General features: G+C 39.2%; 2 protein-coding genes and 1 long non-coding RNA gene across 3 annotated transcripts; all 3 read left to right on the forward strand.

The window, feature by feature from the left end:
• The first annotated feature begins 1,375 nt into the window (after positions 1-1,375).
• Positions 1,376-9,242, forward strand: lgals3a (lectin, galactoside binding soluble 3a). The gene is made up of 6 exons (XM_028565329.1): positions 1,376-1,543; positions 1,978-1,995; positions 2,086-2,859; positions 4,054-4,142; positions 4,489-4,645; positions 8,189-9,242. The coding sequence occupies exons 2-6, from the start codon at positions 1,981-1,983 to the stop codon at positions 8,342-8,344; spliced, it is 1,191 nt and encodes a 396-aa protein (XP_028421130.1). The 5' UTR covers positions 1,376-1,543; positions 1,978-1,980; the 3' UTR covers positions 8,345-9,242.
• Positions 9,243-13,071: 3,829 nt separating this feature from the next.
• Positions 13,072-16,159, forward strand: LOC114546523 (uncharacterized). Its single transcript, XR_003691059.1, has 3 exons — positions 13,072-13,339; positions 14,751-14,907; positions 15,788-16,159. It is a non-coding gene; the product is annotated as an uncharacterized LOC114546523 (long non-coding RNA).
• Positions 16,160-18,183: 2,024 nt separating this feature from the next.
• On the forward strand, positions 18,184-22,719 carry synj2bp (synaptojanin 2 binding protein). The gene is made up of 4 exons (XM_028565344.1): positions 18,184-18,395; positions 19,008-19,144; positions 19,594-19,689; positions 20,529-22,719. The coding sequence occupies exons 1-4, from the start codon at positions 18,332-18,334 to the stop codon at positions 20,670-20,672; spliced, it is 441 nt and encodes a 146-aa protein (XP_028421145.1). The 5' UTR covers positions 18,184-18,331; the 3' UTR covers positions 20,673-22,719.
• The last annotated feature ends 685 nt before the right edge of the window (positions 22,720-23,404 follow it).

The raw sequence follows: 23,404 nt of genomic DNA on the forward strand, positions 1-23,404 counted from the left end.
ATCTGAATACTGAACATTGCACTGGATATTGACACCACTAAACTAGGTAACTAGCAGACTACGAAACCATATATAAAACAAATTTGAATACCAACAGGGAAAAGCATCCTTATGTGTTAAAACATTGTGTAACGTTATGTAAATTCATATGAACAAATGATTAATTCAAGACCACTCAATAATAATTTGTACATGAAACAGCAATTTGAGAGCACAAAATAGTATTTTCCCCCTCCATTTATTGTAGAGAGGCCTTGTGTTAAATCAGATTTGAAGACCTTTATTTTGTCAATTGATAATAAGCCTATATTACTCAATACATGTCTGTGTTATCACATTACTGTAAACTGTTTATAATATGTAATGTATGTGTATGCATGTGTATATACAGTATATACTTTTTCATATAGATACTTATAACTGTAGTCAAATGATTATTTTTTACCTTTGTTCAGTTTTCTGTCCTTGTTTTAGCTGTATGTCTATTCTGTGTAAGTACACTAAGAGCAACAACAAAACCGAGTCAAATTACTTGTGTGTGTACACCATACACTGTAAATAATGGACAAAGTTTCCAGGCCTGAAAAGTGAAGCCACTGCGGAAGTGCCTTAAACCTGCATTCATTTAAATATTTGCCTAAAAATGTCTTGTTCATTGTTATGCCGACCAAGGTAGCTAGCTACCGCTAACTTCCCCCCTTTAGCACTTAGCGCAGCGCCATTACAACCATAAACAACACTGATCTTGATTAGCATTGGAGCATTAGAACGTTTTTTTTGTGTGTTTATTTTCTTTATTATCATTATTATTGCAGTTCATAACTGTTTTATTAATTGTCCCATTGTATTGTTATGTATTGTCCCATTATGTGTCTGAAACTGTGTGTTGTGGATGCCCTGCACTTTTTAACTGATATAAATAAAGGAACCTGAACCTGAAGCTGAACTGGCTTGGCCGCATCATCCTCCCCCCAGCTCCACCCTCTCATCAAAAATGGTCACATCCGGTTGCAAAAAACCACGATGGCCCGTATCGCCAAACTTGAGGCTTCAAAACGGCCATTAAAGCTGCTTCTTATTCTGATAAACTATAGATGTTGCGCAGAGAGTGGAGGGTTGATATTGGGCCCAAAGCTATTAATAAAAGCTATTATTTATGCCCATGCAGGGGCCCCGGCCACCCTGAAGTTAGTCCGGCCCTGAGTGGAATATAGACACAGATGTCACCTTGCAGAAAAGAAGGAGATCGAAGGTTTTATCCATAAATGTTTAGTTTAGCTGGGTGTAGTTATTCATTTATGACCATTAAAACATTTTTGTCACCGTGTGTGTGTGTGTGTGTGTGTGTGTGTGTGTACACCGAAACGCGCCCTCCCGTCAGAATACGTCATCAACTTCCTTGCCGAGAGTTGTAACGTTAGTTGTGAGAGCAGATCCAACGTTAGCTCTGCAGGTCGAATTAGCTGGCTAACTGGCTTCCACAGCTGGATAAATCATAACTATTACCTACATATCATTGGAGAGGAGTTCATCTTCTGGCGAGGTAGCATGAAATATCCCATTTTACTACTTACTGTCTTTTGACACCGAGGAGCTAATATAAACAAACGAGCTAACCATATGAACGTTAACTAACAGTTAGCTGCTGTTAGCTAGGTCGGTAGCCAACTATGTAACATCAGTTAACTAGATATTTAAAAAACTATATCCCCGTTAACATGCAGCTAAAGTCAGTGTAGGCATCTGTATAGCTTGTCGTAATGATATTTAGGTTTGGTCAAGATATTTCGACTCTGCCCAAATGGATTTTGTTGATCACCAGTCGGGGATGGAAACATTTAGCTACTCTGCCATTACTCAGAGACTCTGTGTGACTAACCTTCCAGTATTTGACAGCTTACGGTAATCGTTTGTTACAACTTCCTAATAAAACTAATGAAAGTTGTGTCTTATCTTGTTGTGTCTTTTTTTTTTTAGATCATGGCAGATTTCTCGGTGAGTTCAAAGGATTGCACAATGCTAGTGGTTAAACACGTCTTTAATTGTATACAGAGAGACTCAATTTCCCTTTGTCTTCTACTTCAGCTGTCAGATGCCTTAGGAGACGACACCCCAAGCAATGCAAAGAAAATAGGGAACACTAACCCATCTGCCCCTGCCTGTAACCCTCCACCTCTGGCAAACCCAGGATGGCCAAGTTCAGCCCCAGGAGCTCCCACCCAGCCCTCCGCTCCTGGTGAATATGGTGGATCATCTGGCCCTGGGGCGCCTGGGCAGTTCCCATTTCCATCTGGTCCTGGAGCACCGGGGCAGTACCCAGGACCTCCTTCAGCACCTGGTGGGTTCCCCCCTGGTCCTGGCATACCTGGACAGTACCCACCTGCACCAGGAGCTCCAGGGCAGTTCCCATCCAGCCCTGGAGCCCCTGGGCAGTACCCTGGGCAGTACCCTGGGCAGTTCCCTGGGCAGTATCCTGGGCAGTACCCTGGGCAGTTCCCTGGGCAGTATCCACCTGAAGGAGCTCCAGGACAGCTACCTGGAGGCCCTGTTTCTTACCCAACTGGACCATTTCCTTCTGGCCCTGGAGCTCCCCCTGGGCCCTATCCAAATGTGCCTTACCCAGGCAGTCAGCCAGGAGGAGGCAATGGGATGTACGGACCAGGTGGTCCAGGTGGATTCCCCCCTCCAGCTGGCCCTGGCTCTTACCCTGCATACCCTGCTGGAGGCTTTCCCCCAATACCCACTGGGTCATGGGGACCACCCGCAGGCGGAGGCTTCCCTCCTGCCCCTGGCTCCTTCGGTCCTGGCCCTGGGTCTATGGGTCCATACGGTGGGCCTGCCGCTCCAGGAGGCATGATGGTGAGTACTAACACGGTTTTAAAATAACATTATGTTGCTTGCTTGCTGCATGTCTTTTCCGGTGTGTTTTTGCTCTGGTGGGCAGTGAAGCATCTCTTTTTGGGATTCATGGTGGGGGAACTACTTCCAGCCACCATCCTTACTACCGGCAGCAGGTCACTTGCTATCATATAGCTATTCAGTTCTACTAGTACAGGGTTTCTTCTACCATTTTCAATGTGACTGGTTTGGTGTCTGCCTTTTATACTGCAGCTGGTTTCCTGCCTTGTTGGGATTTCAGTCAGGGTTTTACGCCCCGGCCTGCATTTGGATTATTGTGTTCTGTATAATGGGCTCTGCTGGGGTGCAAAGCAAAACATGAAGCAGAATCAACAAATGTAAAAAAGTAGTTATCAAAAATGTATTCTTGTCTTTCAGCCCAGATATAATTGAAAGCAATGAACTCAACTTTTCAGTCGGACAAGGACGTCACTTCCAGAATCAACATATGGTTTGATAAGGCTACACGTGAAAATGTGGCAAAGCCTATATACACAGTATACAGTTAGGGTTTTGTGTTCAATCTGCCTGGGCAATGTATTGTTTGAATTAAGTGCAATATGATTTAAAATGACACCTTTTACACAGAACTCATGTTTAATGTATTCAGGCATTTTTATATTCTCTGATAAAATCAAAGTATGATTACAATGTGTGTGCTGATCGTTACTATTTTCATATTACCTTGCCATTTTTGTACATGGTTATAATTTAAAGTTGTTTTGTTTTCTGTCAGTTTGTACAGTTGATGACTTGTAGTAAAAATGTTCAAAACTGATTTTACTTTCTTTGACATTTTGTCGTTGTCATTGTGAATTGCATCAGTGCTGAACTAAATGGAGGTGGTGACTCATTGTGGTGTTGCTTTAGGAATGTGGGCAGGGTCAAAGTTTTGTATAATGTTCAACTAAAAATACCTTTGCTATTTTGTGATACTTATCACTTCAGAGTGTTAGCGATAAAATGTGTGAACAATTGCACCTTTGCCCCTGGGTATATTATAAACAGGGTAAACACTGTTTCGATTTGTGTATTTATGCTTAATAAACAGTCAATCACAATTTCCCATTTGGCATTTTTTAACTTCATTTCTAAAAACAAAATAGCATGGTAAATGTCTTGTTGTGATTTTAAAAATTGAAATATTTCTTACAGATGGCACCGTTTGATCTCCCACTTCATGCTGGAATTTTGCCACGCCTTGTAATCACAATAGTGGGGGAGCCTGTTCCTGGTGGAGACAGGTATGAACAACAATCATCCTCTAATTCTGCTGTCAGTGATGCTCTCTGAGTAACATAACTGGATGCCTGATAAATAACACCTCTGCATCCATCCTAATCCTCCAGACCATGGCAGTGCGGTCATCTTCAACATGTGGTTCACACTGGTGAAACATCTTGATGCAAATCACTGTTTTAACGCACATCTTTTACTTTAAAATTATTAATAACAGGCTGTTGTTGACAGACAAAATGAAAAAAAACTTTTTTTTTTGTTTGTTCATGCCACGTTTATTTTTGTTCTTAATTGGGCAGTGAAAGAAGGATTTGTTGTCAGCAGCACTAAGTCCTGATCTTTTTCTTGCAGGTTCCAAGTTGACTTCATCAAAGGTTCAGATGTCGTCTTTCACTTCAATCCTCGATTTCCGGAGCAAACAATTGTCAGAAACTCCAACCTAGGTGGATGTTGGGGGCCAGAGGAGCGGGAAGGAGGCTTCCCATTTGTCCAGGGACAGCGTTTTGAGGTAAAGTGTAACAGTAGTAGTAGTGGCACTGAAGCTAAGATTTGGAAACTCAAAAAAGGTCCATAGTTTATGCATTTTATACATAATTGAGGCTTACAATCAGTGGTGTCAGTGGTGTCACTTTTGTGCTCCAACTCAAGATGATTGTATGATTACAGTTTGGTCAAGTGAGCATTCAAAATAATGTGGATTGACAGTATCACACAATATCCATTTAAATGTTAAAGTTGTATCCCCTTGGTCCACAGATTTTGGCTGCTAAGTGAGATATATCAGAACTATCAAAGAAAGTCTGAGTTTCCCACTCGTAATTAAGACATGGCTGTTGACATGAATGCTATTTACAAGCTGGGACCTCGTAATTATGATAACTTTGAAATGACATGAACTGGCATAAGAAGATGTCTAATCAGCCAGAATAAATAAAAATGTACAGTAACATTGTGATGTGTTCAACATATTTAATCTGTGTCACATGATGATATGATCGGAAGCAGTGTCACAGGTCTATCAAACCTGTACTAAGCCATTCATATCAGTGACAGATCTCAAACTTGGTTAACACAGCTTTAAAGGTATAAATAAAGACATTTGTTTCATATTTTGCATAGATATTTTCCTGCAGTGTTTTGTCAGTTGAAATCAAAAAGCTTATATTAGCTTAAAGTGATGGTTCGAAATAATTTACCCTAGGGTCCTTTGCACTATGAGCTCGAGCCAAACACCCCCCCAGAAGCTTTTTTCACCTGGGTCTAACATTGGGCGAGTTAGCGTAGAGTAGCGTTAGCCGCTGAATAGCTTAGCGCAGGGGCTAATGGACCCACGTTTGTATCTCTTAAATGACCCCACTAATAATGCCCGAAATGATACCAAAGGTCTACACTAGTATATATAGGTTATGTACTCATAAAACGATGGATTGGAAAGTTTGTAAGTACACCAGAAGTTTAAGTAAATAGCACTTGCCTGCTGACTTCTGCTCTCTGCTGTTGTTGTTGCTGCTGTAAGACGAGTGCTTAGGGCCGTCTACAAATTACAACACCGAAAAGAGATGCAACAAAAATATTTTTTAATTTAACTTATTTTTTAAAGAAAGTGCTATAATATAACTAGCAGGAGACAAGCAATAATTGAGGTAAGTTTGGAGACATTACCTTATTTAATCATTAAATTAATAAATATTTTTGTTGTATCTCTTTTCAGTGTAGTAATTTGTAGAAAGCCCTAAGCACTGTCTAACTGCAGGTAGCAGCAGCTGCAGCAACAGAGAGAAGAAAAGAGAGGGCAAGTGTTCATATACTTCTGGTGTACTTACAAACTTTCCAATCCATCGTTTTATGAGTCCATTAGCCCCTGCGCTAAGCTATTCAGCTGCTAACGCTACTCTACGCTAACTCGCCCAATGTTAGACCCAGGTGAAAAAAGCTTCTGGGGGGGTGTTTGGCTCGAGGTCATGGTGCAAAGGACCCTAGGGTAAATTACTCCGAACCATCACTTTAATGTCATTAAGTTGCCTTTTTCATTATGAATTTACCAGTAATTAGTTTATCTTTGAATCTTTTGGTCTGATCAGAAAATATTAAGAAAATGCTGATCACATTTTCCTAGAGCCCTAAGTAGTCTATATCCACGATCTTCCACTTCTAGGATTGCTCCATGGCTGAGGGAAACTCTGCCGGATTTCACTCATTTTGGGCTTCCTTTGTGTTGGAATTTTAAACTCTGGCAGCTAGCTAGACTATCTTTCCAATCTGAGTTTTCTGTTGCACAACTAAAACAACCTTTGAACGTACACATGTTCCACCAAAACAAGTTCCTTCCTGAGACTATTTTGCAGAGGCGCCGTTGCTCTGTCCAGAGCTTAGCAAGACGATTGTGATTGGTTTATAGAAACGCCAATAAACCAGAAGACGTTTTTCTCCCATCCTGGAATGCTGTGTGGACGAGCGCTCTTTATATAGAGAGTGTGGCCAACTCAAATCATGGGCGCCATATTGGATACCAACGCCCGATGACTATACAGTGTAACCCTATGGGGCGAATATGCAATCTTGAAATAAATCGCTTATTTTTACCATAAACGGGCATATACATGTTATTATCAACGTTTGTCAATATGTAAAAGTCCCTTACGGAAATATTCCAGTGTAGTTTTACCTTCTATATCATAAATGGGCTTAAAAAAAATGCCCATTGTAGTGAGTGACCATGTCGCCTAATAAGTCTCTGAGCAGTGTTTACCTTTCTAATGTCCACTAGCATACATACAGGCTAACTATAGCTAGCTTTGTGTGTAATGTAACACAAACCCACCCATCTCAGAGGAGCGAAGCTCAATATTTCATTCAATAAAATTATGGTACAAAAGGAGCACTAACGCCACAGGTCTTATGTTGACAACGTGGACGCATATATAGGAAACTCCGAAGGGAGTCGTAATATTTACCTAGCAGGCTAGGCTAACGCTGTTGCGCTAAAGTTAGCAAACATCGGCGTAGCGTTAGCTAACTGTCTAAACTTCTGGAAAGCCGAACAACATCCCCGTCCAAGCTGTGTTTCACTTTCCCTCCAATATTATTATGAGCATAAAGACACCTGGACTCGGTCGAGACCAAAAGCCATAGCTATGACTGTGGCAAGATCACAAGCGTTTAGGTACATGGAGTGCTATCGAAAAAGCTAACGCTAGCATAAGGCTAAATTCATTCACTTCTAAAGCAGTGTTAGAACTTTTTTGACAGCATGGTACACATTAACGATGGTATTACTATATTTGTCCTATGTAAGTTGATATATCGAAGAGAGAAATTGACATTCTCACACAATATTGAACAGCTCCCATACTTTTCGCCTTCTTGCTTCACGGGGGGAACTTGTGAAATCTTTTGCTGCTTCCATGTCTTTCATTGCAGCCAAACGTGCAACAGTTGGGCATTTTTTTTTCAGTGATTTGTCATTTTTAAAATAATTTATTAACTTTTTCCACTATTCCCTGCACTATGTCAGCGGGAATCAGATGAATGTTGGTATCAAACATGGAGTCCACGAAACATGTGATCACCTCGGAACCAATTGCATAACGGGATAGCTCAGAACATTTGATTCCCTAGTTGGCCACACTCTCTATATAAAGGGCACTAGTGTGGACTAGCCAGACCCTCTTCCGCAGCGCTGTGGAGGAAGGTCTGGCAATGCAAGACTAAGCCCAAAGTAATGTCTTCAGATTGCTTGTTTTGATTGTTGATTGATTGATTGATTGTTTGTTTTGTTCAGCCAAACAGTCCAAAATCCAAAGATATTGAATTTAATATCATAGAAGATGACAAAAAAACGAACAGCAAATATTTACATTTGAGAAGCTGGAAGCGCAGAATGTTTGGCATTCATGTTCAAAAAATGACTTAATTGATGCATTGATCATCAGAAGTATTTCAGATTCATTTTCTGTTGAACAACTATTGGACTAATTGTTTCAGCTCTACTCGCCTGAACCCATGATAAATTGGCATGGTGTGCATAACATTAGTATTGGTCCCCCTGCAGCTGAAGATCCTTGTGGAGGAGGACTCCTTTAAAGTGGCGGTGGACGGCACCCACCTGCTGGAGTACGAGCACCGAGTCGGCGGGCTGGAGGAAGTGACCCTGCTGCGAGTGACGGGAGACGTCGTCCTGCACAGTGCAGCCCCGAGCATGATCTGAGTCCCAGAGCTACTAAACCACATGCTGTACAGGAGTCCTGGGTCACCCTTCACCACCGTATTTGAAATCCTTTCAAATACCTTGATGGAGTTTTTGAGGCAAAATAGTCAGCGAAGTGCAATCTTTGCCCACCTGGCACTTAGTCATTAATACAGAACAGATGACAGATCAACACAGGGCTGCACACTATAATCCTTTTTCCTTTCTTGTGCTGAATGATTTTTCTTTTCTTTTTTTCGCCACTCACAAAATCAATATTTTATGACCTAACAGTATCAAAGTAGTGAATGAGATATAGTGCATCTAAAACAGGCGTTTTAAGGAAATACTAATTTATACCTAAAAGATTGTAGGCCAAGTGGAACCTATTTTCCACTAGTATGTATGCTGTATTTTGTTTACAGTATGTGTATGTTAATTATTCTGTTCTGTATATCAAGATCTTGATAAGCCTTTGTAATGCATGAATGTGATGCAGAAAATCTGTCCCCCCCCTCCCCCCACACACACACACCCCTTACTGGCCCGCTAACATTCAGTAGGCTAATGAAGTTTCTTCTTAAGATGTACTGACTTTGAGCTCCTCCTTTGTTCAGTATTAATCCTCCTGAGGTCTCAGACTGGAGGGTAGCGCAATGTTTTACGAATGATTTCATGTTGAAGTCAAATCTAATGGTCTAAAAAGTGAGGCTCAAATTAAAGTAAAATGTTGGAAAGGGGGAAGGAAGGGATTGGGTCTCTGATTTGTTGCCAAAAATAACTGGTACAATATTTTGAGATGATATGCTTATAAATAAAGGGCAAAAAACAATGGCTGATAATGCTGTTTGATTCACAATATTGTAAACTTTTAATGAGCTGCCTGCCTGTGCACATAATAAATACTAGTTTCCCTGTTCCCATTCTTTATTTTATCCCAAAGTGAAGAAAGCTAATTCTCTGTTTGCCGTCAACATGTCAGGGTTTTATTCACAGTGATAGAATCATCATTATTATGTCATTAATATACCATAATTCATTCTTTGACTGTTGTTAGTGCTTTAAACCAAAAAATAATAGGGATAATAAAAAATATAACTAACTCATTGTCATTATACAAGTGAAACTGAAAATTAGAATATCGTGCAAAATTTCATTTATTTCAGTAATTTAACTTAAAAGGTGAAACTAATATATAGACTCCTTACATGCAAAGCGAGATCTTTCAAGCCTTTATTTGTTATAATTTTGATGATTTATGGCTTACAGCTTGTGAAAAGCCCTAATTCAAAATCTCAAAAAATTAGAATGTTATAAAAAAAGCATTTTAAATACAGAAATGAAAAGTAGCCTATAATCATGCATATGTACTCAGTACTTGGTTTGGGCCCCTTTTGCATGAATTCCTGCCTCAATGTGGCGTGGCATGGATGCTATCAACTCTGCCTTTTCCTTATTACTGCTGTCACATCCCCTTCAGTCAGAACTGGGTAACTCCACTCCCTTCTATCACCTCCCATCTTTTTTATCATACTCCACACCTCACCCACTTGCGTTGTGCTACCAATCGTATCACAATAATTCCTCCAATGTGACATTTTTGCATGTCTCGCTGTCCTCCGCACTACAGCCTGAGCTTGCTTGTATTGTATCATATGCTGAAAATTATGAGTCCGTTTCACTATTCTGAAAGCCCTGTTTCTATTCCTCACAGCTTCCTTACACTCATCATCCCACCATGGCACTACTTTTCTCTTCTTACTACCTTTACTTTTAGTAATGGATTCCAATGCTGCCAATATTATGCCTTGCTTTATGTACAGTAACTGTTAAGTGACGCTATAGACATTTCTGCATTGGCCTGATTTAGACATTTGTCGCTGACCTGCAAATATTTACCCCATTTTGCCTTTCCATTTCCCACCCGATCCTTCGCTAACCAATGAGTTATTAACATTTATCTTACACCAGATTGGATAATGATCACTTCCTATAGTCCCTTCCTGATACACAAACCAATCACATATTGGTGCTGTAGTATTAGATACTAATGTGAGATCAAGCATAGATTCTTTAACCACCGTAATATCTATTCTCGTTTTACTACCATCATTTAAACAAACCAGGTTCCTCTCATCTAACAGCTCCTCAAGCACCAGTCCATTTTTATCTGTGTTATCACTCCCCCACAACATGTTGTGCCCATTAAAATCACCGCACCACATAATGTTCCTACTATCCTGCCCTTCTACCTCCTCAAGTAAGCGTAACTCTAATCTCTTGCAGGGATTATAATAATTTACAATTACCAACTCCATTTCCACAGCCCACACCTTCACTACCACATATTCTTGTTCATTCCCTATACCCAGTACTCTATAAGGAAGGCCTTGTTTTATAAAAGTGACACATCCTCCACCTCTCCCGTCTCTTCTATCTCTTCTCACCGCCAAATACCCATATAAAATAAAGTCTAGCCTAGGAAGTAACCAGGACTCTTGAACACAAACAATGTCTGGTTTATCTCTCCTACTTACAATAAACTGCTTGAAATCTTGTCCATTCGATAATAAACTCCTTGCATTCCATTGTAGAATTAACAACACTATTAATATCAACTCACACACGTTACCTCTTGGCCAGATTGCACTCTAAGCTCATCATTCACCTCTTCCCATTTTAACCCTCTCATACCCAAATGATGTTCTGCTGCTTTCACAATAATCTGAATCCGTTCAGTTTTAGATTTAATCTCACAGGTCGCATTAATAACTCCCGCTATAAACGTCACCAAGTTCTTCTTCTCTCTCCAAACTTTCTGTTTCTCCTGCTGTTCTTTCGCTGCTTCTATCTCTCTGCCACCTTCCCCTTCCACCTGTCTTTTCTGGCCTGCCATCTTGACTGCCTCAGCATATGAAACTTTTCCCCATACCCTTAAATAAATAAACCCATCGGCATAAACTCTCTTATATTATACTTCAGAAAGCCAAGATACACCTCCTTAGGTAGCAACTCTCCCTCAAACTCTATCACGATACCTTCAGTTTCCCTTTTTTCCACTCCAGCGGTAAGTCTCCTCACACTCTTTATAGAATTACTCCTCACCTTCAAGTTCTCCATCAATACCTTCATACTGACATTTAGGGAAATCCCAAAAACCACCCCCTTACAACCACTGAACCTCTTTTCCCCAACCTGTACAACCCGGGATATCTTATCTTTCCCAACGCTAGTCAATTTTTTCACCTTTTCCACCTCTTCTGTATTACAGCCTATTAGCAAATTCCCATCCCCCAAAGCCCTCGCATACCTCACCTCACCAACTTGTCTTTGAATGATTTGTGTCAACTTTAGAGGATCAAACTTCTTCACTCCCCCTTCTTCCTCAAATCTCACCACCATATTAGTTACTCCAGTGTTCTGACCTCTCCCCCCAACGTCTCTCCCATCATTATCCGACCCACTAGCGCCAGTCTGCTCTTTTTTCCTTTTTCTACCACTCTCCTTCCTTGTTCTATTCACTACCTCGTTCCAATCACCCTGCCTTCTCTCTTCCTCCTCACTCAACATACTACTTTCGCCACCGTCAATCTCCGTCCCTGCCATCTTGACAGAGTTTGCAAAGAACAAAGCAGAAAAACCGATACCGGACCTATACAGGCCGTCGGCCGATCTTCCTACTAACTGTTCCTGACAATACTCAGTCCTAAACCAATATCCAACCACACAAACACCGTAAATGTATATTACAAGCAACTAACTAGACACTATTCAAAAACCGCGTACACCTCAGCTCTACCGCCACTGGTTGATTGCCTCCGTCAGAAGAACATATGGCAAGCACTTTTAACATTTAAAAGCTAAGTTTGACTATCCGGAATTAACATTGTAGATATCAACAACGTCTTTCTGACTTGTCGTAATTACGTTTTGGATAGTTGGAATTGTCATTCAAGATAGGCTATCTGTAACGTAATTGTGACTAGTCGAAACGACAGTTAGAGATATTTGTAATTCAGTTTTGACTAGACAGAATGAAAGTTAAAGATATCTCAAACGTCATTATGACTAGTGCAAATTACTGTGCATGACATTGCTCTATTTTCGATATCAATCGGTGCTAATTACAAGTTAACAGTTAACAGGTGCTCCGCCTAGTGCGTGTGTGTGTGTGTGTGCGCGCGCGCGCGCGCCCCCGCCCTCCCGTCAGAACACGTCATCAACTTCCTTGTCGAGAGTTGAAACGTTAGCTAGATAGCTAGATAGATAGATAGATAGATAGATAGATAGATAGATAGATAGATAGATAGATAGATAGATAGATACTTAGATACTTTATTCATACAGAGGGAAATTTCTTTCAAATCTCTCAGCCCTGTAATGGTACAGGGCTGAGAGAGACAGGCTCATGCTGAAAAGTCCATTTCTCCCCTCTCCCTTTGTGTGGTATTGAATAACGTTGTATGGCCCTGGGGACGAGCAAAGGACCTCCTAAACCTGTCTGTTGATGACAGTGATATGGCAATCCGTGGCACAATCCATTCGCCATAGTACATAAGCAGTTGTTGATTATGGAGGTGAGCGTGAGGGTGGGGGTAGATTGGAGTAGGTGTTGGGTGCGGTGTGGGGGTTGGGCAGGCCCAACTGTGCTTTTCCTACTATGACATGTCAACATGTTATTGTAGGAAAAGCACAGGTGTATTCAAAACATATTCAAAACCACTAATGATGGCTGCATTCCACTTAGGAGAGGCCCTGGTATTGTGCATGCTGACTCACTGAAATAGCTTACTGGGACACTTGATGGAACTGAGCCATCGTTATGGTCCAATCCAACCTGTTGTAGAACTGGTTGAGCTGGTTTGCCCTCACCACATCACCCTCCACTATATGCTACATTAGTCAGTTGTGAAAGAAGATCCAACGTTATCTCTGCAGGTCGGACTGGCTTCCACAGCTAGATAAATCCTAACTATTACCTACATATCATTGGAGAGGAGTTCATCTTCTGGAGAGGTAACATGAAATATATATAATAATATAATATATCACATTTTACTACTTTATTCTCTTTTGACACCGTGGAGCTAATATTAACAAACGAGTTAACCATATGGACGTTAACTAACAAATAGCTGCTGTTAGCTAGCTAGGTCAGTAGCCAACTGTGTAACTATGTACGATCAGTTAACTAGCTAGATCAGTGGTTCTCAACCTTTTTTGTGCCAGCGCCCCCCTATCCATTATCCAGGTCCCTAACGCCCCCCATCAAATATTATGTAGGCTAAATGCCCTGAATATTAATGATTACGCCCTAATGTAGGCCTATTATTGTTGTAACTATTGTTATCAAAAATAATCAAAAAATCAAATCATTGAATGACAAACAACACATGTATTAGTTTCCCAGGTATCAAAAACGCCATGTGAATAGAAATTATATATATTTACAGGTTTAAAAACAAACAAACAAACAAAGCTGACAGAAGCACAGAAAAGTTTGGATACCCGTCTCGTCCAGTCGCAGTGCTGTAAACTGGCAGCTTTTAATTTGCAGACTACTTCTTTAGTAGTTTAAGTGTAAACATGTATTGTTATTGTGAATCTTTGGTTTAAACTAGCTTTCTAACAAACGCCCCCCTTTCCAAAATATTGCTTCCAATGCCCCCCATCATCTTCTGAACGCCCCCTGGGGGGCGGTACCGCCCCCGTTAAGAAACACTGAGCTAGATATTTAAATATACAGCTAAAGTGGCCACTTTTATATTCTCTGATAAAATCTAATTACAATGTGTGTGCTGATCGTCACTATTTTCACATTAGGCTACCTTGCCATTTTTGTAACTGGTTATAATTTAAAGTTGTTTTGTTTTCTGTCAGTTTGTACAGTTGATGACTTGTAGTAAAAATGTTGAAAAGTGATTTTTCTTTCTTTGACATTTTCTGTCGTTGTCATTGTGATTTGCATCAGCGCTGAACTAAATGGAGTGGGTGTGGCATGAATGTGGGGAGGGTCAAAGTTTTAAGAGTATTAATACTCTGAAGTAGTTTAGTTACATTATATAAAAGCGATCAAATTTGTGAACAATTCCATTCCTGATAAATAACAACTCTGCATCCATCCTAATCCTCCAGACCATGGCAGTGTGGTCATCTTCAACATGTGGTTCACACACATTTTGCTTGCATCTCACTGTTTGAACGCATGTCTTTTACTTTTACTTTACATTTATTAATAGCAGGCTGTTATTGACAGTGAAAGGATGCAGTTTGTTTGCAAAATGAAAAAAAACTCTTCTAAAATGAATTATCATTACTGTTTTTTTTTTTTTTTTTTTGTTCATGCCACGTTTATTTTTGTTCTTAATTGGGCAGTGAAAGAAGGATTTGTTGTCAGCAGCACTAAGTCCTGATCTTTTTCTTGCAGGTTCAAAGTTGACTTCGTCAGAGGTTCAGATGTCGTCTTTCACTTCAATCCTCGATTTTCTGAGGGAATAATTGTCAGAAACTCCAACCTAGGTGAATGTTGGGGGCCAGAGGAGCGGGAAGGAGGCTTCCCATTTGTCCAGGGACAGCGTTTTGAGGTAAAGTGTAACAGTAGTAGTAGTGGCACTAAAGCTAAGATTTGGAAACTCAAAAAAGGTCCATAGTTTATACCTTTCATACATAATTGAGGCTTACAATGTTAATGTCAGTGGTGTCACTTTTGTGCTTGAACTCAATGATTGTATGATTACAGTTTGGTCAAGTGAGCATTCAAAATAATGTGGATTGACAGTATAACACAATATCCATTTAAATGTTAAAGTTGTATCCCCTTGGTCCACAGACTTTGGCTGCTAAGTGAGATATATCAGAACTATCAAAGAAAGTCTGAGTTTCCCACTCGTAATTAAGACATGGCTGTTGACATGAATGCTATTTCCAAGCTGGGACCTCGTAATTATGATAACTTTGAAATGACATGAACCGGCATAAGAAGATGTCTAATCAGCCAGAATAAATAAAAATGTACAGTAACATTGTGACGTGTTCAACATATTTAATCTGTGTCACATGATGATATGATCGGATGCATGTCACAGATCTATAAAACCAGTACTAACCCATTCATATCAGTGACAGACAGGCTTTTGAGTCAGTAGGAAATTAGTTTTAGACTCCCAGATCTCAAACTTGGTTAACACAGCTTTAAAGGTATAGACATTTGTTTCATATTTTGCATAGATATTTTCCTGCAGTGTTTTTTTTTCAGTTGAAATCAAAAAGCTTATATTAGCTTAATGTCATTAAGTTGCCTTTTCCTTATGAATTTACCAGTAATTAGTTTCTCATTTAATCTTTTGGGCTGATAAAATGCTGATTACATTTTTCTAGAGCCCAAGGTAGCCTATATCCACGATGTTCCACTTCTAGGATTTGGAAGTTTGGTTGTGCATAACATTAGTATTGGTCCCCCTGCAGCTGAAGTTCCTCGTGGACGAGAACTCGTTTAAAGTGTCAGTGGATGGCACCGACCTGCTGGAGTTCAAGCACCGAGTCAGCGAGCTGGAGGAAGTGACCCTGGTGCGAGTGATTGGAGACATCAACCTGAACAGTGCAACCCCGAGCACGATCTGAGTCCCAGAGCTACTAAACCACATGCTGTACAGGAGTCCTGGGTCACCCTTCACCACCGTATTTGAAATCCTTTCAAATACCTTGATGGAGTTTTTGAGGCAAAATAGTCAGCGAAGTGCAATCTTTGCCCACCTGGCACTTAGTCATTAACCCTTGTGTTGTCTTCACTGTCGTCCATGAGCTTTTGGCGCTTTTTTAAACGTTTTTGTCCCTCTTCTCAACGCTTTTTTTTTTTAATTCATTGTCAACAAAGCTAATAAAATGACATTATACCTAAGTTTTGAGTTTGAAAAAAATCAGATATTATGAATTATTTTGATTAGTAGAATAGTTAAGATCAGAGGATGTTGAGTAAAAGTTTGGTCAGGATGCTGTTTTGAAACCATTTAAAAAATAATAATTTCAAATGCCATGAAATTAAATAAAACAACCAAAATTCAATGGAAGTAATCATGAATCTTACCTACAAAGAACATGGAAGCATGGATGTATATGTTGTATCGGTTCCATACAACGTGCATGCATGCATCCAAGTTATTTGGGGGCAATTTGCTTGTTAAGAAACCCATATTTCTGATATAAAAAACTTTGAAAACACAGAAACAGATGACAGATTAACACAGGGCTCACTATAATCCTTTTCCTTTCTTTCTGCCACTCACAAAATCTGATTTGTTGCCAAAAATAACTGGTACAATATTTTAAGAGGATGTGCTTATAAATAAAGGGCAACAAACAATGGCTGATAATGCTGTTTGATTCCCAATATTGTAAACTTTTAATGAACTATCTGCCTGTACACCTAATAAATACTAGTTCCCCTGTTTTCCCTGTTCTTTATTTTCTTTTAGATTATTTTTTGGGCCTCTCAGTATATGTGCGCCTGCTCTACCCACTGAGCTGACCCGGCCACGCCCCATTCTTTATTTTACCCCAAAGTGAAGAAAGCTAATTCTCTGTTTGCAGTCAAAATGTCAGGGTTTTATTCACAGTGATAGATTCATAATTATTATTTCATTAATATACCACAATTCATTCTTTGACCGTTGTTCTAATTGCTTTAAACAAAAAAAAATAATAGAGATAATAAAAAATATAGTTAACAATTGAATTTGAAATACATATGTGGAATCAAAGTTAGAGTACTAGGTACTTTAAAGTATCAAAAGTACGGATGTATTTTTATAGTATGGTATTGCTGTTGCTATCTAAATACTCCTTCCACCACTGGTAATAAATTAATAATTAGCACTTGTATTAAATTACAGTATATTTCTGTGGGAGCAAATTCACTAATACAATCTTGAGAAAACACTTACACTACAGTCAAAACAACGCAATCTAAGAATAATTAAAATGGACAATAAAATGAGTGATATATGTACTGAAAGTATCCAAAGTACTTAACGCTGATAATACACATTTTAAATGTAAGACTTTTACGTATAATGGAATATTGTTACTTAAAAAAAAAACATCTGAATAATTCTGACACCACTGGTATGAAACTTTCATGGTTCAGCTTTATTGTCATACAAAGGATTGCACAATAAAATGCAGTCGTACCCTCCTCCCCCGCTACCCACAGAAAATCTATAAACAAATATTTAAATTAGTATAGAATAAACCAATAAAATAGAACAAAGTATAAAAAGTAACAATGAAGGAATGAATAAAGTGATATATATGTATATATAAACCTATACATGTATATACACACAGAAAATATGTATAGTTTATGATGTCAGTATGAATAACATAAGTTATAGTGTAGATAGAAATATTTGGTTAAGTGGGAATGAGGGTGGTGCAAAGGGTAGTGATGTGATAATGTTCAAAACCAGCATAACAGAGTAGTTGATTATAATAAACTTTATTTATACAACACAAAACACAGTTACAAAGTGTTTTAAGTGGTGCAAATAAAACCAGACAGTTAAAATAATAGAAAAATAAAATACCCCAAAATCATATAAGATAAAAAGAATAATGAAACCGATGAGACATGTTGGAAATAAAATAGTGTAGGGAAATTAATTTAAAACTGTTCTATGTAAACATCAATTCACAGAAGCAGTGCAACGGACTATAGTCCCGTGTGCAGTCTAGAAACATGTAGAGCTGAGGATTTAACAATAATAGTAAAAGTAAAAGTACATATTATCATCTTGGGAGCTATTTATCTGTAGTGTTCTGCATTTCTGCTTTGCCTCCCTGCTGTTTAAACTCAAAGGTCAGCCTGCAGTTCCGCTTCATCCCGTCAGGGGGCAGCACACCACAAACCACCGACTGGACCGAAGGAAGCAAATCGAAACTCCTCAATGAGTTCACCTTCACATAAATAGTTGGTCCCCCCCTTCTCTGAAGATCGTTCGCTGTCTTGACAAAATGAATGGCTCTCTGCCCTCCTCACCCAACGTGGTGGACATCAAACTGAAACGAGGATCGGCAGGTAAGAAGACTGGATAACTTGACGGACAGTTAGCATAACGTTAGCGGTAACGCTACTAGCTAGCAAACGTTACGTAGCAGCAAAAATCAACTCTGTCAAGCTAGAGTGTATCCCGAAGCTAATGGCTAATTTGCGCATCAAAAATAAGAAAAACCTCATCCCACCATTTGTTTATCGTGTAGTACAAGTAGAGGAATTGAGTCGGGAAAGCCGGCTGATCTCTAACAAGTTAGTTTAATTAACATGACGGCGTTGTGACTCCACTTTGGCGCTGTTAACGTCTTTAAAAGTATCGTTACTGCCCCCGGCCTGTCATATTTGAACAGTTTCTTTGGTGGAGCTGCACGGTTCATTTAGCTCCATGAGAGTAATGTCTGGTTTACACTCGTTATGCAACATTTTGTGAGGTGCTGTTTTTTCTGAATAGCAGTAGGCAGTAGGTTACAGCGTTGTAATGATTCCACTTGTACTTTGAGCCATTGAGATAAATGTTGTCTGTGATTGAATCAGCAAAGTCTGCCTGGGCTAACAATTGCATTTGTGAGTATTGAATGTGACGCAAAAACCTCCATGTCATGCTAGTGTTTGTTGTTGTTGTTGTTGTTGTTTTAGGCTTGGGATTCAACATAGTTGGGGGCGTGGACCAGCAGTATGTAGTGGCTGACAGTGGCATATACGTGGCCAAAATTAAAGAAGATGGAGCCGCTGCATTGGACGGAAGACTCCAAGAGGGGGACAAGATCCTGACGGTAATACATGTTGACTTGATCAAGGGTGAAGGACATGGGTGTAACTTTGGTTTGAAAAGTGGGGTGGGGGAGAAATCCCATTTCCTGCATTTCTACGTAAGTTTGGGGACTATGGAGATACAAAATCCAGAAAATAATGATCAATTCTTCCAGAAAGAATAGTACTAAACTATGTATAAAAATAAAGGTATTTTATTTTCTTTGTTTAAAATAGGGGCCCATCACTGAGACTTATAAATAAGATAATATCAAGTGTGTGTGTGTGTGTGTGTGTGTGTGTGTGTGTGTGTGTGTGTGTGTGTGTGTGTGTGTGTGTGTGTGTGTGTGTCCGCGTCCTACCCTTCCTATCAAATTTAAAGGCAGAAAGCCCAAAAATAATAATCTAAAAAAAGGTGAAAGATAATGTACAAACACTTCCTAATTGTTTTTGTGTATTGTGGGTTGTGTAGATCAACGGACTCAAGCTTGAGAATCTGACCCATAAAGCTACAGTTGATCTGTTCAGGACAGCAGGGGAGGACGTGGAGCTCCGGGTTCTGAAAAAGGTGGGAGGCATAATGTTAAAAAAAAACCTCAAAGTGACATTTTCGTGCCATGGGACCTTTTAATAGTTGGATAAGCCAACTTTTCAGATGACATTAATGCTACTGGTGCTTTCATTGGGTTGACTAGGGGCCACCAGTAGCATTGGAATTCATCTCTACTACTCACAAATTTTGGTGTAATGGAATTAGTGGTGGAATGAATGAAACACGTTTGGCAGCAGGTTTGCCGATTCCAGCCTCACTGTTGTTGCTTTGGAGACTTGGATTTCACTTTAAAAGCCATGCCAATGGTTTTCCATGTTTTATCCATTAATGTTTTATGTATTCAATTCTAGCTGTCCATTTTCGCAAGCTTGGCATATGTTTTTACAGTTCAGTTTTCTAAGGAGAAAGTTAGTAAAGAGGCCAGAATGCCTAAAACAAAGTGCTTGTCAAATCGTCCGACAGAATTTCTTCAGTGGCGGGATTGAAGGGCTGCGGCAGACCACTTTTTAACTTTCCAAAACTGAAAATCAGCCATTTTGAACCTCTCTTGCATGCTCTTGTTTTCATTCTTTACACATTCACTTCCATGACTCCTATTCCTGAAAGCCTATGTTGATTAGAGAATGGCCAGTAGTACATCAAGTAAGTTTTAATTTGATTCATCACTTCTTCGAGGATTTCTTAAAACTGAAAAGTGTGTCCAACACCAGAATGTAATCCAAGCAAACCAAGTGAGTGAGTGACTCCACTCTGTATTTTTGATTTCGACAAATAAGAACAGGTGCATTTCTGCATAAATATCACCTCCCGTGCAGCTGTAATATTGTCCTTGTTTTTATATTTGTGTCTTGCAGTTTCCCCAACACATGAACGGACCCACAGGCTCACAACCCGAGCACAAATCTCCAGTGTCTTCTCTGGGTATGCTGGCAGCTTTATTGGGCGTTGCAAGCATCTTTGCATTCATTTACATTCGGAACCATAGGAGGCACTTTTAACGAAGCCGCCGTTGTCTGTATATTATTTTTAAAATCAAAAACTTTGCTTAAGGCCAAAGAAAAGAAAGAGGGAACCAACTCTAAACAGTAGAAGTTATTATTATTATTTTTTCTATTAGTAGCTGTTGGTGTCACTGATGAGTTTCTCCATGTTTATGTTTATGTTTATTATGTGATTTAATGGTAGCTTCTTGACACCCTTCCTATGCAAAATGATCCACTCTGACTACAGAGATTACTTTAAATAGATAGCTTTGTGATTGTAAGGAATAGAAGGATGCACATTTCTGCTGCTGGGCTGAGCTGGGCTGAGCTCAGGCAGAAACAAATGGCTTCCCGTATACAGAAGTTGTATGCAGAATACTTTTAAATCCTTGATTCAAGTCAGACTGGCTCAAGCTTTAGGGTCCATTTCCAGACTTAAAGACGGTGTTGTGTTCAGTCACTCGTAGGCCTCTCTGTACCTCCATCCCTGAATGGCCGATCTGTCTGAGGGCCAACGTTAAGAGGGTTTAAAAATGAATGCAACTGGGTTTGATTTTCATTTTGCGTGGTGCACAGAATCACGAGAAGAGTTGCATCCTGCTGTGCTGAAACAGCCTGCAGTTAATGTGATAAATTGTCTTGTAATGGACTCCAGAGTGCCTTTTTCCATCTACTCCAAGTAATGGTGGTGTTTGCGTCTTCGTGCTCCTTATCGTGATCAAAATGAAAATCAACCCTCTGCATTCATTAATACATTTATAATTAAAGGATGTTGCTTGTGATAATCTCTCTCTATATTCTTGTCATCGAATCCCATAAAAAGCCCCAAACCAACAGTGAGTTAGTCCATCCCTCAATACTTTGTGGATTCCTCAGCCTATCCGCAGCCACACGGCCATTTGTTCAAAGCATAAATCTATAAAAACGCGAAATGTATAGTTTGAGTTTTAAAAATGTCTCTGTCTGTGTCAAAAACAGCTGGACACTGTAGTTTTTATCTTGGCAAATATTCCTCAAACAGGCAAAACTATTTGTTCGGGACTATTTTCAGAGGCAGATTAATTAACACGCATAATTTGGTGACTTAGTATTAGAGCAGCAGGACGTTGTGTATGTGACTGACTGACTCACTCACTCATGGTAATGAAGGAAAATGTCACCCAGTGCAACAGTGTGGCTCATTAATGTGTTTCTAATAGTTTTTGGACGACAATGGAGCTTTTTTTGCAGGAAGAATATAATCTGACCATGTTTGTAAGTAAAACCACGTCATTGTTGGTTTTGGTTCTTTTAATGGGATTGGTTCACAGTAAGAAAAATCTAGATTCTCACTAGACTTCTCCTTTTAAGCGAAATCCATGTGCTCAAAGAATCACTAGGTAGTTTCACTTTGAAGAGTTTATTATAAACTGTCATACGGTCACTCAGGGTGAACCATTAAATCTTTATCTTAAAGGAAACCAATCATTCCTAAATGTATATTGTGTGGTGAACAGCTCGTTTCTTAACGCTCAGTCACAGCTGAGGACTCTTGAGAAATACTGCCATGTTTGTGTTCTAGTCACGGCCATTTCAAACTTTTTGCATTAAGGCCAGTGCTTATAGTCACATCACACCTTCTGCCAAGTGATGGATGGAAATTGTGGAGTATGTTGTGATAGAAGACATGAGTTGTTCATTTGTGTGAAGAATCATAAGCTTAATACTGAAGAGCAGCTTGAGACACAAGCTTTTTTTTTTTTTTTTTTTTTAAGAAATTAGTTGCTGTCAACAACTTTTAATGTTTGTTGTTTTTGCACTAGCCACAATCATGGAATTCCTCCAGTAACTTCCTTAGAACAGATGAATAAGTGAATTATGTGTACTGGGTGTATTTGTCCACATTTTTCAGTCTGCAAATGTCAGTCTGTTGTCTGTAAATACATTTCATGTCGCTCTGCTGAGTGGGATTGTGAATACGTGCAGTATGCCAGAAAACACAGATCAGAAGCACTAATAAATTATGTTAAATACTGTGTTTTACATCCAAACACCTACTGTATTAAAATTCATGTTGAATTCATGTGGTTTTGGCTTTTTATTTTCATTAAATAGCAGGAAATACAGAATATTTAACATAATGTCATCTGTAAATACTACTGTTGTTAATGGCAAAATTTAGGAAAGAACAAAAATTATCTGTAAATCAATAGTATGAGATGTTAGTTACAATGATCAGATGGTCCAAATTGGTGGAATATCAAATCGAAATTCTAAATCAAGATTATGAACTATTACATCAAAAGTCAAAATCTTGATTTAATATGTTAAATTTCTAATTCAAATGTATAATGTGTTAAATAATACAAGAGACCTTGATTTACTGTCAAACATGTCCTAATTTAAAAAATACTTTAAAACATTGTTTTAATATTTCATTATTGTGATTGAATACATCTTAGAACTCTGATTTAGAACGAAGTTTAATAGATTTTTGGTAGATTTGGCAAAAAGCTAAATCTAAAGTTAGTTTACCACAGCATAACACCGGATGTTGCCAGTTTACCTTCAAAATAAAAGTGCACCCTATTGCGACAAAAACTGAACTAGGCCTACTAAAATTAAAATTGTGTCGTTTAAGCTAATTTGATTTCACAAAATATCTGCACCTCTGAATTTGAATTGCTGCATTTTTAGATTTTAGCCATTTTTTACTAACCCATTTTAGTGAGTCAAAAACCCCCCCCCAAAAAAAACCACTGACAAAC

The sequence above is a fragment of the Perca flavescens genome, chromosome 20, assembly GCF_004354835.1.
Source record: "Perca flavescens isolate YP-PL-M2 chromosome 20, PFLA_1.0, whole genome shotgun sequence".
Taxonomy (NCBI): Eukaryota; Metazoa; Chordata; class Actinopteri; order Perciformes; family Percidae; genus Perca; species Perca flavescens.